General features: G+C 52.3%; 1 protein-coding gene across 3 annotated transcripts in view; it reads left to right on the top strand.

The window, feature by feature from the left end:
• HOMER2 (homer scaffold protein 2) overlaps window positions 1-15451 on the top strand; it is a 100716-nt gene that overhangs the window by 26297 nt on the left and 58968 nt on the right. The window contains exon 1 of one of the 3 annotated variants that reach the window (XM_084869264.1): window positions 5559-5953. The exons of 1 other annotated variant lie outside the window; for it this stretch is intronic. In XM_084869264.1, coding sequence (XP_084725390.1) covers window positions 5949-5953 — 5 coding nt within the window. In that variant the 5' untranslated portion in view covers window positions 5559-5948. Of the gene's footprint in view, window positions 1-5558; window positions 5954-15451 lie in introns of those variants that run through there. One more of the 3 variants, XM_084869263.1, reaches the window with a different exon arrangement.

Below are 15451 nucleotides of genomic sequence, written 5' to 3'. Positions count from 1 at the left end.
GGGCTCTAATGTGTATTTCATCATCACATCCCCTTGTTCTCCTCTGGCCTGTGATGGTTTCCTAGTCTTTTCTTGTTTTTCATGACCTTGACAGCTTGGTGGAGGACTGGTCAGGAGCATTGTCGAATGCTCCCCAGTGTGGGTTTGTCTGGTGTGTTTCTCTTTATTAAACTGGGGTTATATTGCCGAAACTGGTTTGGCTCAGTGGATAGAGCGTCGGCCTGGGGATTGAGAGGTCCTGGGTTCAATTCCGGTCAAGGGCATGTACCTTGGTTGCGTGCACATCCCCAGTAGGGGGTGCGCAAGAGACAGCTGATGGATGATTCTCTCTCATTGATGTTTCTAACTCTCTATCCCTCTCTGTAAAAAAAAAACATCAATAAAATATATATTTTTTAAATAAATAAACTGGGATTATGGGTTAGGGGGAAAATATCACGCAGGTGAAGTACACACCCCATCACATCCTATCGGAAGGTGCGTCATATCAACGTGGTTTATCTTTGGTATTGCCGTCCTCGATCAGGGATGGGGGGGATCTGACAGTTTTCTTCACTGTAAAGTTATATTTTTCTTGTCCCGTGCTCTGTTCTTTAGAAGCAAATCACTAAGACACCAAGACCAGCCTTGTCTCAAGGGGATAAGGTGTGGGGGTGTTGAATTCCACCAGAGGCAGGAGAATCTACACATATTATTTGGAATTATTCTCTCGGGGAGATTTGTCTTGTCTCCAGTTATTTAGTCATTTGTATCAGTATGGACTTAGGTGCATTCATTTTACATTTTCCATTATCCTGCTTACGGTGCTATTTACTTATGTTGCTCACATGTCCCAGCTTTGGCCATTGAGAGCTCTTTCCATTGGCTCCTGTGTCCCTTTGACATGCCCTCATCCTTCCGTGTGTGTGTGTGTGTGTGTGTGTGTGTGTGGTTAATCCTCACCAGGGGATATTTTCCCATTGATTTTTAGAGAGAGTGGAAGAGAGAGGGGAAGACAGAGAGAAACACCTCTGTGAGAGAAACACGTTGATTGGTTGCCTCCTGCACACACCCCAACCAGGGCCCAGGCCGGGGAGGAGCCTGCAACCATAGTATGTGCCCTTGACCGGAATCCAACCCGGACCCTTTGGTCTGCAGGCCAACGCTCTATCCATTGAGCCAAACCAGCTAGGGCTGTGTGTTTTTTTTTTGTTTTTTTTTTTGAGTACCGCCTTACTTTCTGGCATTACAAGATGCTCTAGGCCCGTGGTCGGCAAACTGCGGCTCGCGAGCCACAGGTGGCTCTTGGGCCTCTTGAGTGTGGCTCTTCCACAAAATACCACTGCCTGGGCGAGTCTATTGTGAAGGAGTGACGTTAGAAGAAGTTTACGTTTTAAAAAGTTGGCTTTCCAAAGAAATGTCAATCATTGTGCTGTTGATGTTTGGCTCCGTGGACTAAAGAGTTTGCCGACCTAGTTTTGCTCTAGGCTCTCTTGTATTTTCCCTGCCCCAGACAGAAGCCAGCTATGTCTAGGAGCTAGCTTTGGAGAGATGAGAAGCAGAGACATGGACGTGTTACCCTCTTGGGCCCAGAGGGTGCCCAGTGCTTTTCTGCCCGGGACCCCTGCGGGGATTAGTGGGCAGCCCCGTTTCCTTCCTTTCTCAGGCGGGTAGAGCGCCCTGGTGAGCCACCGTGGTTACCTGATCTGCCCAGTCCGAGTGCAGAATGTGCTCCAGACCAATGGGCAGTGCCTGGCGAGTGGATTCTGGAAGCCCCCGCTGCCCGCACGGAACAGCAGGCACCCCGGGTGCCTGAGCCGGTGCTGGTCCAGGTCTGGCCGCCCAGACTTCTGGGAGGGTCTCTGCTCTTCTTTCTCATTCCCGGCCCTGGATCTATCCAGGCAACAGTGTTCGTTTTCCCCCGGCTGCTGTTTCCGATTTAGCTTTCAACCTGCCGCCCCTCTCTCTCCTCTCTCTCTCTCTGTCTCTCTCTGTCTCTATATCTCTCTCTCTCCCTCTCTCTCTCTCTCTCTGTCTCTGTCTCTCTCTGTCTCTCTCGCTCTCTCTGTCTCTGTCTCTCTCTCTCCCTCTCTCTCTCTCTCTGTCTCTCTGTCTCTCTGTCTCTCTCTCTCTCTCTCTGTCTCTGTCTCTCTCTCTCTCTCTCTCTCTCTCTCTGTCTCTCTCTCTCTCTCTCTCTCTCTCTCTCTCTCTCTCTCTGTCTCTCCCTCTCTCTCTCCCTCTCTCTGTCTCTCCCTCTGTCTCTCCCTCTCTCTGTCTCTCTCTCTGTCTCAGTCTCTCTCTCCCTCTCTGTCTCCCTCTCTCTCTCTTTCTCTCTGTCTCTCTGTCTCTCTCTCTCTCTCTCTCTCTCTGTCTCTCTCTCTCTCTCTCTCTGTCTCTCTCTCTCTGTCTCTCTCTGTCTCTCTCTCTCTCTCTCTCTCTCTCTCTCTCTCTCTGTCTCTCTCTCTCTCTCTGTCTCTCTCTGTCTCTCTCCTCCCCCTGGACTGTCCCTCTTTCCAACATCTTCATTCTTTTTTTTTTTAATATGCTTTATTGAATTTTTACAGAGAGGAAGGGAGAGGGATAGAGTTAGAAACATCGATGAGAGAGAGTCATCGATCAGCTGCCTCTTAAACCCCCCCCCCGCCCCCCCACTGGGGATGTGCCTACAACCAAGGTCCATGCCTTTGACCGGAATCAAACCTGGGACCTTTCAGTCCACAGGCCGACGCTCTATCCACTGAGCCACACCGGTTTCAGCAACATTTTCATTCTTGTGTGTGTGTGTGTGTGTGTGTGTCCCCCCCCCTCCTTGCTGGATCCTCTTGCTCAGCCGAAAAGGACACTCAATCTTGGCCTACAAAGACACTCTTCTTGGCCTCGCCCCAACCTTCAGCCAGCACGGAGTCTCTCCCTCCCTTCCCTCGGGGCCTCTTGAAAGAAGTCACTTCCCCATCATCTCCCTTGACAACTGGGGCCATGGAGACCATGCCGATGGGAGGTTCTCCATAGGAAAAGGCTGGCTGTGCTGGCTTCCATGCGGGGGGGGGGGGGGGGGAGGGGGGCAGGGGTTAGAAAGCCCTGATGAGATGAGCGGCCCCTCTCCCCGAAGAGGCCCTGGGCCTGGGGTCGGGGTGGAAGGAGAGGCCTGAGGCCGCTCCCCACAGGGACAGGGCGGGGGCAACCATTTCCAAACTCTGCCTGATGAGCCCTTTGGGCTCCTCACTCCGAGGCGAGAGCCTTTACCCAGAGTGGCAGCCGCCGAACCGCGGAGTAATCCCCTCCCGTGGGCTCCCGCCCCCAGCCTTGCCCCGCTGATGGTGAGAAGCGGCCGCTGACTCACCGGCCCCACCTGCTCGCCTCACCGCATCGTCTCAAGGTGGCGTGGGTGTGCCCCTCCCACCAGCCGAGCCAGGGAAACAAACTCCTGTTCAGAATCTGTACGCTTCTTGGCCTCCCTGTACCCCGAATGCGTCTTCTGGGAGCCCCCCACCCGCGGAGCTGGCTCCTGCCACTTATCCCCCCTTTGTCACTGCCAGGAAGGAGCTCCCTGCATTTTGAGATTCAGCTTGTGATCGATAAGTTTCTCCAGGACCAAGTGCTTATCCCTCCGCGGCTCTCTGAACGCGAGCTTACGGACACCAGCCGATTGTGTGCGTTTGCGGCCTGGCCTATTCGCTAATGCATTCATTCAACAAATACGTATGGAAGCCGAAACCGGTTTGGCTCAGTGGATAGAGCGTCGGCCTGCGGACTGAAAGGTCCCAGGTCCGATTCCGGTCAAGGGCGTGTGCCTTGGTTGCGGGCATATCCCTAGTAGGGGGTGTGCAAGAGGCAGCTGATGGATGATTCTCTCTCATCGATGTTTCTAACTCTATCCCTCTCGCTTCCTCTCTGTAAAAAACAATATATTTAAAAATAAAATAAAATAAAACCCAAAAACAAAACAAATGCTTATGGAAGGCTTTCAGGCATAGTTCTAGGCACTCGAGAGACAATACGAGCGAAAAGATGTGGCTTCATAGAGTTTGCTTGGGAGACACATTAAACTAATGATGGTACGTATAAATATACCAGTAAATGCAATAAAGAAAAAAAATACAGGAGTTGGCAGTCTTGTCTGGGCTTTCACAGGGTAGTGCCAATTTAACAGATCTAAAGGATGAGAGGAATTGACTCGGTGAGGGCGTTGGAGAAAATCTTCCTGGACTTATGGAATAGCACGTGCAAAGGTCCTGGGGCTGAAAGGAGGCTGGCCAGTTGGCTGGCGTGCGGAAAGCAAGGGGGAAATTGAGAGCCAAGAAGGCTGGGGAGGAGAGCTGAAACCGGTTTGGCTCAGTGGATACAGCATCGGCCTGCGGACTGAAGGGTCCCGGGTTCGATTCCGCTCAAGGGCATGTACCTTGGTTGCGGGCACATATCCCCAGTGGGAGGTGTGCAGGAGGTAGCTGATCAATGTTTCTAACTTTCTATTCCTCTCCCTTCCTCTCTGTAAAAAAAAAAAAAAAAAAAAAGAAGGCGGGGAGGGCACTAAAGATGCAATGGGTAGGGTCTTGCATGCATATTGAGCGTCTTGCATCCCAGGAACAGTGGGAAAGGAGCCACTGAAGGGTTTTAAGTGTGGCGTGATGGGGTTTGTAGTTGTGAAAATTACTGATCAATTGTCGGTGCCTCCCCCCCAAAAAAAACCGGGAGGGGGGGTGTTTAGCAGGTAAAGTTGTGGTCCCACGATAGGTCAGAGCGGGTCAGGGTGGCCCTGTTCTGTGTGCTTGTTCCTTGACTTACTGCCCTGAGATGCCAGGCTGGTGGGCAGGCCGTGAGCTCTCAGCAGCTGCCCCCGGGGAAGGCCCAGAGGGGGGTGGGGGTGGGGGTGGGGGTGGGGACTCGGGTTGGGTTAGTCCCAGTGCGGGGGCCCCCCCCTCCCCCCCATTGAGGTCCCACTTTTGTCATCTCCGTTTTCCCTGCTCTGAAAAGAAGGACCAGCCTGGCCAAGTCTTTTCTAAAAAAAGCGATCCACTGCCGAAACCGGTGTGGCTCAGTGGACAGAGCGTCGGCCTGCGGACTGAAAGGTCCCGGGTTCGATTCCGGTCAAGGGCATGTAGTACCTTGGTTGCGGGCACATCCCCGGTAGGGAGCGTGCAGGAGGCAGCTGGTCGGTGTTTCTCTCTCATCAACGTTTCTAGCTCTCTGTCCCTCTCCCCTTCCTCTCTGTGGAAAATCAATAAAAATATATTAAATAAGTAAATAAAAAATAAAAGCGATCCACCGATTCACCTTCCATCCTTGCTCAGGGAAGAGCCTAGAACACCTGCTGCAGGGTTAGGGTCCTCCCTGCCCAGCTGGCTTCCGCCAGCCCCCCCCCCCCCCCCCCCCCCCCGCCCAGGCGCCCAGCCTGGCAGTGGTCTGCCAGGGGAGGTGGGCTCTGAGGAGCATCTCGGGTTCTGCAGACCCCCAGCTCTGACCTGATCGCGTGACCTTGGGCAAATGGCCCCCTTCCTGAGACCTCGGTGGTTCTCACCTGCAAACCGAGGGGATCTGCAGAGCCCCCCCACCCCCCCCACCCCCCTCCGTTCCACTGGGACGCGGGCAGGATGCCCCCTGGGGGGCGCACGGATGCAAAAGCGCAAAGGGGAGGGGTCTGCCGGGGAGGCCGGTTGCTAGGCGCCCTGGCACCCCCGCCCCTGGGCTGAGCGCAGGGCCTGGGGGCCACGAGGTTACGTAAGGAGCGGGGCGGGGCGGGCACCGCCCGATCCGGCTGCCCTGCCCCTGGCGGCTCGGCCCCCGCCCGCCCGCCCGCCCGCCCGGCGGTGGCGGCAGAAGCAGCGCAGCCCGCGGGATGGAGCGGCGGCGCCGGGGCTGAGCCGGGCGCGCACGGGCTCCCGCATGTGCTGCGCAGGGAGCAGCTGCCAGGCGGGCGGACAGCGAGTGCCAGAGGCCCCGACGGAGCAGCCGCGGGAGAGCGAGCGCCGGAGATGGGGTGAGTGAGTGAGTGAGTGAGTGAGCCAGCCCGCCGCGCTGGGGGGGCTGCGGGCCTCCGGCTCGTCCGTCTGCTGGGAGCCCCGAGCCAGCGATCCGCCGACCCCCGCGCCCTCCGCCCGCCCGGGGCCCCGGGGCCCATCTCTCCGGAGCCGCCAGCCAGGGCACCGCGCAGGGATCGGCGCCCCCCTGCCGGCTCTGCCGCCTCGGCCATGCGGCTGTCCCTCCTCGGTCCCCTCGCTCCAGGGCCTGTGCCTTGCGAGTGTGTGGGAAGCAGTTTATCCTTCCCCGCTACTGGGTTTATTCCCAACAAAATGGAAATGCAAGTTTTCCTGGAAAGGGAATAATAATAATAATAATACCCCCCCCGGAGCAGGGAGGGTGGGCTTGGATGGCTGCGGATGATGGCAGTGGGTGAGGAGCGAGGTGAGGCTTCAACCAGCCAGGTGCTCGGGAGAGAAGTTGAGATACTCTTGTCGAAGTGACTAATGCTTCTGAGTCTATGAAGTAATTGAAAAAAGCAGGATGGATCTCTCCAGGCGTGTCTCAGAGAGCGGTAGGCGCTGTGAGGCAGGGAGCCACCGTGCTAACCACAGTTCAACTCCTTACATTTGCACTTGGGAGGTTGGGGGGGGGGGGAACCTCAGTATCCAGGGAATGGCTATCGTGCCCATTTCACAGATGAGGAAGCTGAGGCCTGAAGTGGTTTGGCGCCTTCCCACCGGCTGGTCGGCTGATCAGCATTGGCAGAGGGACACTGTGTGGGGGGGCAGAGGGAAGCCACAGCCCCACAGTGGGGGGGGGGGTGGGGTTGCAAGTGAACCAGAGTTTCTCCATCTCTGTGTCCCCCTGCCGCTGAGCTTGGCGTCCTTATCCTGCCCCAAGACCTGTGCTCTGTGGGGCTAGAGATCTGGCTTTCCTGTATGGGATAGGCGAGGAGTGGCAAGGGGCTAGATTGTCCTGGGGGCCGGACCCAGCTCCCCTGGGTCGCTGGGCGTTCTTGTGCCCGGATCCAGGAAAGTTTCTGGGGTCCTTTGACCCGGTGAACTCCCATCTGTGGGGTCTGCACCGGGGCTCGAAGGCAGGCCGAGAGGAATCTCAAGGAAGAGGGGTATGGGGGCTCCGGACCAACCTGAGCAGACAGGGGAACAGAGGAGGGGGGGTGCCGGGAGGTGGGCTTCAGGCGGGGATGGGGGACAGCTGGGAAGCAGACCGTCCCATCCATTCCCAGTGACCCCACGAGAGACCGCGAAAGGGCTGTTCTGTGAGCCGGGGGAAGCTTTTTGCAAGCTCTCAGATTTCATACTTTAAAAAAAAAAAAAAAAAAAAAGCAAGCACGGGAAGGAGTTGGCAGATGTAGATCTCAAGATGGGAGATACAGGGATCTGGTAATTTTAACTCCCATGTCCCTCCCCCACCCCCCTCAGCCAACACAACCCCGACCCGGCTACATTCGCGCGATCAAAAAGCAAATATTGAGAAACGCCGACCGGGTTGAGATCAAACAGTTCCGTGGGAATTGCAAACGTTTGCTCATAAAGAAAAACGTTAGGGCATAATTTTTGTGGCGGAGAGACGGGGAGGCATGGCTCGGGGGGTTTTGTTCCCACGCGGGATAACGTCTTTGCGTGTCGAGTTACTGTCATCCAAGAACGTCTGTCTCTCGCTTCTTGTAGGTAAGAAGCTGTTTGGAACTCCTGCCTAATTCTGCCATTTTTAATATGTCCACTTTGTATAATTTATGGGGAGGCACACGCAAGCCATGGCTGTAAACTGAGATGGAGCTCGGGCTGGATAAGCAGTTTGGGGACAGAGGCGGGCGGAGGGAACCATTTTTAACTGAAAATAGAACCCATGTCATTCTTCCCGAGAGTTGAGTGGGATGGAGGAGGGAGAACCGGGGAAGGGCAGCCGGCGGGAAACTTTGCTGAGGTCCTGCAGCCTCGTGGTGGCTGTCCTTGTCGACACGACCAGGATTTAAGGGGGAAAAAAAAAAAAAAATCCAAGCCGAAACCGGTTTGGCTCAGTGGATAGAGCATCAGCCTGCGGACTGAAGGGTCCCGGGTTCGATTCCGGTCAAGGGCATGTACCTTGGTTGCGGGCACATCCCAGGTGGAGGGTGTGCAGCAGGCAGCTGGTCGATGTTTCTCTCTCATTGATGTTTCTAGCTCTCTATCCCTCTCCCTTCCTCTCTGTAAAAAAAAAAAAAATCAATAAAATATATTTAAAAAATAATAAAAAGAACTCCCTTTCACTCCCGTTAAAAAAAACATTAAAAAATCTGAGTTTACCTCTCCTCACCTAAGATGCTTTTCCTCATTCAGTGTCCCCGTGTCCTGCTTCTCTTCTGCAAAATGTTTCCCATTGTGTGTGGTTTCCCCAGTAAGTCTGTGTTCTCCCTCCCTCAGGCAGCTTTTCCAAACCTCCTTCCCTCCCCAGATCCCCGTCCTCCCCACGCACACATGTAGCCTCCTTTTTCAGCGAGGACCATGGACAGCCTCCCCTGCCTGCCACGCCTACAGTCTCCCGTGTATCTGCCCCGCGTTTTCCTTCCTGCCTGCTCTGCCGAATGGATGGCCAGGCCCTCCTCGGGTCCTTCCTACCAGAACCCCCTCCCCCTCCCGGGGAACTGGCCATCCCATCCCCTCTCATCCCCTCAGGACACATTTTTCGAGCTTCCACCTCCCTCTCTGCAGCCTCTTTCCCATCAGTGTACAGCGTGCTTCCATTCGGTGCTCTCAGTAGGACTTTCTGTGCTGATGGGACATGCCCTATGTCTGTGTTAGTTCCATATGGCTGTCACCAGCCACATGTGGCTGTTGGATACTGGAAATGTGGCTGGAGTGGCCGAGGACCTGAATTTTTATTTAAAAAATTTTTTTAATTGATTTTTTTACAGAGAGGAAGGGAGAGAGAGAGAGAGAATTAGAAACGTTGATGAGAGAGAAACATTGATCGGCTGCCTCCTGCACACCCCCCACCAGGGATGTGCCCGCAACCAAGGCACATGCCCTTGACCGGAATGGAACCTGGGACCTTTCAGTCCGCAGACCGACGCTCAATCCACTGAGCCAAACCGGTTTCAGCACTGAATTTTTTATTTTAATTTACACTTAAACAACCGCAAGTGGCTAGTTGGCTGCCATATGGGGTGGCACAGTTTCAGCTGTTCTTATTAATATTTTCCTCCCGCTTCCGTTCCACTTCCTTGACCCCTTTCACCTGAAAAACATCTCAAAAGTTATGTTTCCCAGCCCAGCCCGTGTTGCTCAGTGGTTGAGCGTCGACCTATGAACCAGGAGGTCATGGTTTGACTCCCGTTCAGGGCACAGGCCTGGGTTGTGGGCTCCGTCCCCAGTGTGGGGCGTGCAGGAGGCAGCCGGTCAGTGATTCTCTCTTATCATTCACGTTTCTAGCTCTCTGTCCCTCTCCCTGCCTCTCTGAAATCAATTAAAAAAAAAAACATTTAAAAAAATAAAAGACATAGCCCTAGCCGGTGTGGCTCTGCGGATAGAGCGTCAGCCTATAGATTGAGGGGTCCCAGGTTCAATTCCGGTCAAGGGCGCATGCCTGGGGTTGTGGGCTCGATCTCCAGTAGGGGGCATGCAGGAGGCAGCTGATTAGTGATCCTCTTTCATCATTGTCGTTTCTATCTCTCTCTCTCCCTCTCTCTTCCTCTCTAAAATCAATAAAAATATATTAAAAATTAAAAAAAAAACCATGTCCAAACCCACTGTCTCCATTCGTTTTCTTCACCCACTGTTGGCTCGCCCTACAGTCTGGCTTCTGCTCCCACCTCTCCTGGGAGGCGGCCAGGGTCCCTGATGACCTGCAGGTTGCCAGGCTCCGTCCTTGTCTTACTCCACCTCCCAGCTGCCTTCCTCACAATGGCCACGCCCTCCGCCCCCAAGCACCTCCCCTCCCAGCTTCTTGCCAGCCCTCTCCTCTTCATTGGGGAGGGGGGGAGGAGGGGGAGGGGGGAGATGCCTAACCACTGAGGCGCCCGGCCAGGCGGTCAGGCATGGCGACTGCTCTCCGGTTTCCTCTTGCCTTCCTTCCTTCCTGATGATTCCTTTTAGGCTCCCTGCTGGTTGTTCTCTGCCCCCCCTCTGAATGATGGTGTTGCTGGTCCTGGCTCCTTTGTGCTGTCCGCACTCTCTTCCTAGGTCATGTCATCCGCCCCCAGCCATGGCGGTCACTGTCACCTACACGCTGACGAGTCCATGTTTCTTATGGGCTTCTATTTTACTCTTAAAAAAAAAAAAATATTTTATTGATTTTTTACAGAGAGGAAGGGAGGAGGGAGAGAGTTAGAAACATGGATGAGAGAGAAGCATCGACCAGCTGCCTCCTGCACACTCCCCACCGGGGATGTGCCCGCAACGAAGGTACATGCCCTTGACCGGAATCGAACCTGGGACCCTTCAGTCCGCAGGCCGACACTCTATCCACTGAGCCACACCGGTTAGGGCGGGCTTCTACTCTTGACCATGCTTGACGATCTTGATTCCTTTCAGTTCCCTCCTTCCTCTGTCTTCCCCATCCACTCCCTCGCTAAGAGTCATTCTGGATTTTTCTCTCCCTTGGCCCCCTCCCCCCAGCCCCACATCCAGGCTGTCCGTGAGTCCCGACCTCTGAATGAGGTCCGGGGTATATTGGGGTGCGTTCCCCTCTCCCCATAATCACGGCTCCCGCTCTGTTCTTGGCCACTGCTGTCTCCTTCCCGGACTAACTTCCCAGCATGCTCTCCGGCTTCCACTCTGGGGTAGCTTCCTGTTCATTTTCCACACCAGACCCCAAGTGACTGGCTTTTTATTGTTTATTTTTTAAAAATATATTTTATTGATTTTTTTACAGAGAGGAAGGGAGAAGGATAGAGAGCTAGAAACATCGATGAGAGAGAAACATCGACCAGCTGCCTCCTGCACACCCCCCACCAGGGATGTGCCCGCAACCAAGGTACATGCCCTTGACCGGAATCGAACCCGGGACCTTTCAGTCCGCAGGCCGACGCTCTATCCACTGAGCCACACCGGTTTCGGCAGGGGTCTTTGAACTTGCTGTTCCTCCTGGCTCCCCAAAATACCTTCTTCTCCTCCTTCAGATTTCGACATCCTGGATCAAAACCCTGGACCTCCAGCAGGCTCTCCGATTGCTACACCCTCACCTGCACAGTCTCTCCCTCCCCACCCCCCCATTCCTCGCTAACAGACACACCTTTGTGTCCACGGCTCATGGGCTTTGTCTGCTTCCGTATAATCTCTTCCCCCATAGCATCCGGCAAGGATGAAGTCTTACCTTTTTCTTCCGTGTATTCCCAGCACCCCGTGGCGTCTGACACCGAATAGCCCCCCAATAAATCTCTTTCTGATTGGGTTCATGCCTGCCTAGGCCGGGCCAGCCTCGCTTGGAAACTGGCCCGGACGTGGTGATAATTTTCGGATCACCTTTGATATATTATAGCTTGCTTCCTTGAGAGCGGCAAGGGCCGAGAGAGAAATCACATCATTCAGGTGCCGTTTTATTTTATTTTATTTTTTTTCTTTTTAAAAATATATTTTATTGATTTTTTTACAGAGAGCAAGAGAGAGGGATAGAGAGTTAGAAATGTTGATGAGAGAGAATCATCGATCAGCTGCCTCTTGCACACCGCCCCCACCGGGGATGTGCCCGCAACCAAGGTCCATGCCCTTGACCGGAATTGAACCCGGGACCCTTCAGTCCGAGGGCCGACGCTCTATCCACTGAGCCACACCGGTTTCGGCAGGTGCCGTTTTTCTTTTAATGATAAAGCAAGCCATTTAGCTTATACCGAGGTGGGGTCGGTGTTCAGGCCGAGGTTTGGGGTCGTGAATTGTCTTTCTGCCTGCCTGCGGAAGGCCAACGGGAAAGCCGGCTCATCCGCTGCTGTGACTTTTGGTGGGTTTTGTCCGTGTTTACAAACAGGATCTCCTGTCTTTCTGCTTGGCGTCAGCTTACACTCGTTTCTTTTCTCTGGCCAAGATTACATTGCGGGGTATGGAGGCCACAATCAAGGATATCTAACACCGGGGCCTTCTTTCAGAAACCTACACCGGTGTGCTTTCTTTTGATGTCCGTCCCCGCTCCTTCCATTTTCCGTTCCTCCCGAATCACATCAAACTATGCAGTTCCTACAATGACCCTTTAAAAAAAAAAATATATATATATATATATATATATATACATATTTTATTGATTTTTTACAGAGAAGAAGAGAGAGGGATAGAGAGTTAGAAACATCGATGAGAGAGAATTATCAATCAGCTACCTCTTGCACGCCCCCTCCTGGGGATGTGCCCGCAACCAAAGTACATGCCCTTGACCGGAATCGAACCTGGGACCTTTCAGTCTGCAGGCTGACTCTCTATCCACTGAGCCAAACTGGTTTTGGCCAAAGGCTGGCCTTTTTTGTTTGGGGTTTGTGCTGACTCAAATAGAGCTGGTCTTCTCTTGGTCCCGTTGTGGGTTGGTTAGACTTCACTTTCTAAAAGGTCATCCAGCCGAAACTGGTGTGGCTCAGTGGATAGAGCGTCGGCCTGCGGACTGAAAGGTCCCGGGTTCGATTCCCATCAAGGGCATGTACCTTGGTTGCGGGCACATCCCCAGTAGGAGGTGTGCAGGAGGCAGCTGATTGATGATTCTCTCTCATCGATGTTTCTAGCTCTCTATCCCTCTCTCTTCCTCTCTGTAAAAAAATTAATAAAATATATTAAAAAAATAAAAGGTTATTCAGTCTCTTCATCTGCAACGCAATTGGAGTGAATGTTGTTGGAGATTCAGGGCGAGCAGACCTACCGGCTAGTTCCCGCCCTTGTGGGGTTTATAGTTTATAAGGGGAGATGAGCCACAGAGGCAAACACCACCTCTGTGTGTGAGTTGAAACAGGGTGTCATAATCCGTAGGGTGTCAGAAGTGGTGCTTGGTGCTTTGAGGATCAGTACATCCCGAGGAGGAGCTGAGCAGGCTGTTAGCATGTAGGATCACCCTCCTTAGACAGCTGGCTCCCTGATGTCAGAGTTGGGGAGATACACAGGACTGGGGAGGGGGTGGCACTCGGTAGACGCGATTGAATGAATGAGTGTAGGGATGAATGGATTCTCTCTGTGGGCTGTCTCTACTTTGGGGAGAGCCATCATCCTTGTTAGAAACAGCCCGGAAGTTCCTGGCTTTGAGGTTTTTTTTTTTTTTTTTTTTTTATAATATATTTCATTGATTTTTTTTTTTTTTTTTTTTTTTTTTTTACAGAGAGGAAGAGAGAGGGATAGATTGCTAGAAACATCGATGAGAGAGAATCCTCGATCAGCTTCCTCCTGCACACCCCCTACGGGGGATGTGCCCGCAACCAAGGTGCATGCCCTTGACCGGAATCGAACCCGGGACCCTCCAGTCCGCAGGCCGACGCTCTAGCAATGGAGCCAAACCTGCTTTGAGGGTTTTAGGCCGGAGCTCAGGCCACGCAGTCCCCAAAGGAGAGCCCAGAGGACAGGGATGCTTTGTTTGTGCCGAGTGCACTCCGTTATTTTGTGTAAATTATCAGCTCTCTGTTCTGCAATGGCTCCTGGGAGCCTACAGTCAAATGTACGGTCACCTTTAGCAGATTTATCCATCCCCTTGCTCAGTTTTATGGCCCTCCCCCTTTTGCCTTCCTTCACTCTTTCTCACCTATCCCTCCCCCAACCCCCCCCCCTTTTTTTTTTTTTAACAAAATGAAAATAGCTTTGCTTCTAATTGTAAGAATATTACACGTTCCTACTGAAACATAACAGCATGAAGAAGGAAGTGAAAATTACCTGTCAGCCCCTGTCTCGGGAATAACTCCGTCATCCATCATGGGTCTGTCTCTGCAGGCTTCTTCCCGTGTATAGTATGTGTGTGTGTGTTTTTAGAGATACGCATGTCTACTTAGAGCAAATGTGTTTTTGTTTTTGCTTTTAACAAAATTGCGTCATATCATACATCTGCTTTATAACATAAGTTTTTAATTCAAGATACCTCGAGTGGACATAACTATGAATATACATCATCATTGAAATCCACACCTACTTCCTGAGAGATGAAATAGAGTGGGGCCAGGACACAGGCTTTTTTTTTTTTTTTTTTTTTTTTTTTTAATATATATTTTATTGATTTTTTACAGAGAGGAAGAGAGAGGGAGAATTAGAAACATCGATCAGCTGCCTCTTGCACACCCCCTACTGGGGATGTGCCCGCAACCAAGGTACATGCCCTCGACCGGAATCGAACCCGGGACTTTTTAGTCCGCAGGCCGACGCTCTATCCACTGAGCCAAACCAGTTTCAGCAGGACACAGGCTTTATTGGAGAGAAGAGTACCACTGCAGGCTGCTTCCAGAGAAAGAGCAGGAGGGTTGGGGCTCAGGCACCTTGAAAGAGAGGGGGCGGGGCTTAGGGCACTCAGCACACGCTGATTGGTGGTTTCCTGTAAGGCCTATGATTAGGGACCTAGGGACTTAGGAATGGGGGGCTTAGGGTATTTGGCAGGTGCTGGTTGGTGGTTCAGTGCTCAGGAATGTCCGGCTGAAGGTGGAGTTTACGGCTGTCCATCAGTTGGAGGAAGGGAGGATCTATCACTTCCAATTTGTCATTTTGCTTGATTTTTAAAAAAATATATTTTATTGATTTTTTTTTTTTTTTTTTACAGAGAGAAAGAGAGAAGGACAGAGCGTTAGAAACATCAATGAGAGAGGATCATCGATCAGCTGCCTCTTGCACATCTACTAGGGATGTGCCCGCAACCAAGGTACATGCCCTTGACCGGAATCGAACCCGGGACCTTTCAGTCCGCAGGCCGACACTCTATCCACTGAGCCAAACCGGTTTTGGCTTGCTTGATTTTTATAAGCCTTTATAGACCCGCTTAAATTCTTTCTAGAACAAGGCAGGGTATATTTATTTATTTATTTATTTATTTATTTATTTATTTATTATTTTGTAAATATATTTTTATTGATATTTTACAGAGAGGAAGGGAGAGGAATAGAGAGCTAGAAACATCGATGAGGGGAGAAACATCTACCAGCTGCCTATGCACACCCCCTACTGGGGATATTCCCGCAACCAAGGTACATGCCCTTGACCGGAATCGAACCTGGACGTTTCAGTGGGGTGAGCTTTGTATGGGAGGAGCTTAAGGTTGTCAATCTCTGCTAAATGCACAATGGTCTTCAGTAATTCTGCCATCCGGTGCTGTTAGTCACGTGGTCTCATTCTGGCAGGATTTACTTCAATTCTATTTCAAATGAGCTTGCTAGAATAAAAATATGCTTGTGGGGAACACATTTGGAAGTTTGTCAACAACTAGAGATATTTTAAAAAGACAAACAACATTTTATTCACACGCCTGGTTGATTGTCTTCTTCTTCCTTCTTCTGGGGAACTGGGGACCATGGTGCTCCCCCCCCCCCCCCCCCCCCCCGCAGAAAAGCTTAGGATAAGGCATCACCATGAGCCAAGACAGT

The sequence above is a fragment of the Pipistrellus hanaki genome (assembly GCF_964339955.1).
Source record: "Pipistrellus hanaki genome assembly, chromosome: 21".
NCBI classification, from domain to species: domain Eukaryota; kingdom Metazoa; phylum Chordata; class Mammalia; order Chiroptera; family Vespertilionidae; genus Pipistrellus; species Pipistrellus hanaki.
Note: the sequence above shows the minus strand (reverse complement) of the source record. Positions and strands in the feature narration are given on the sequence as shown.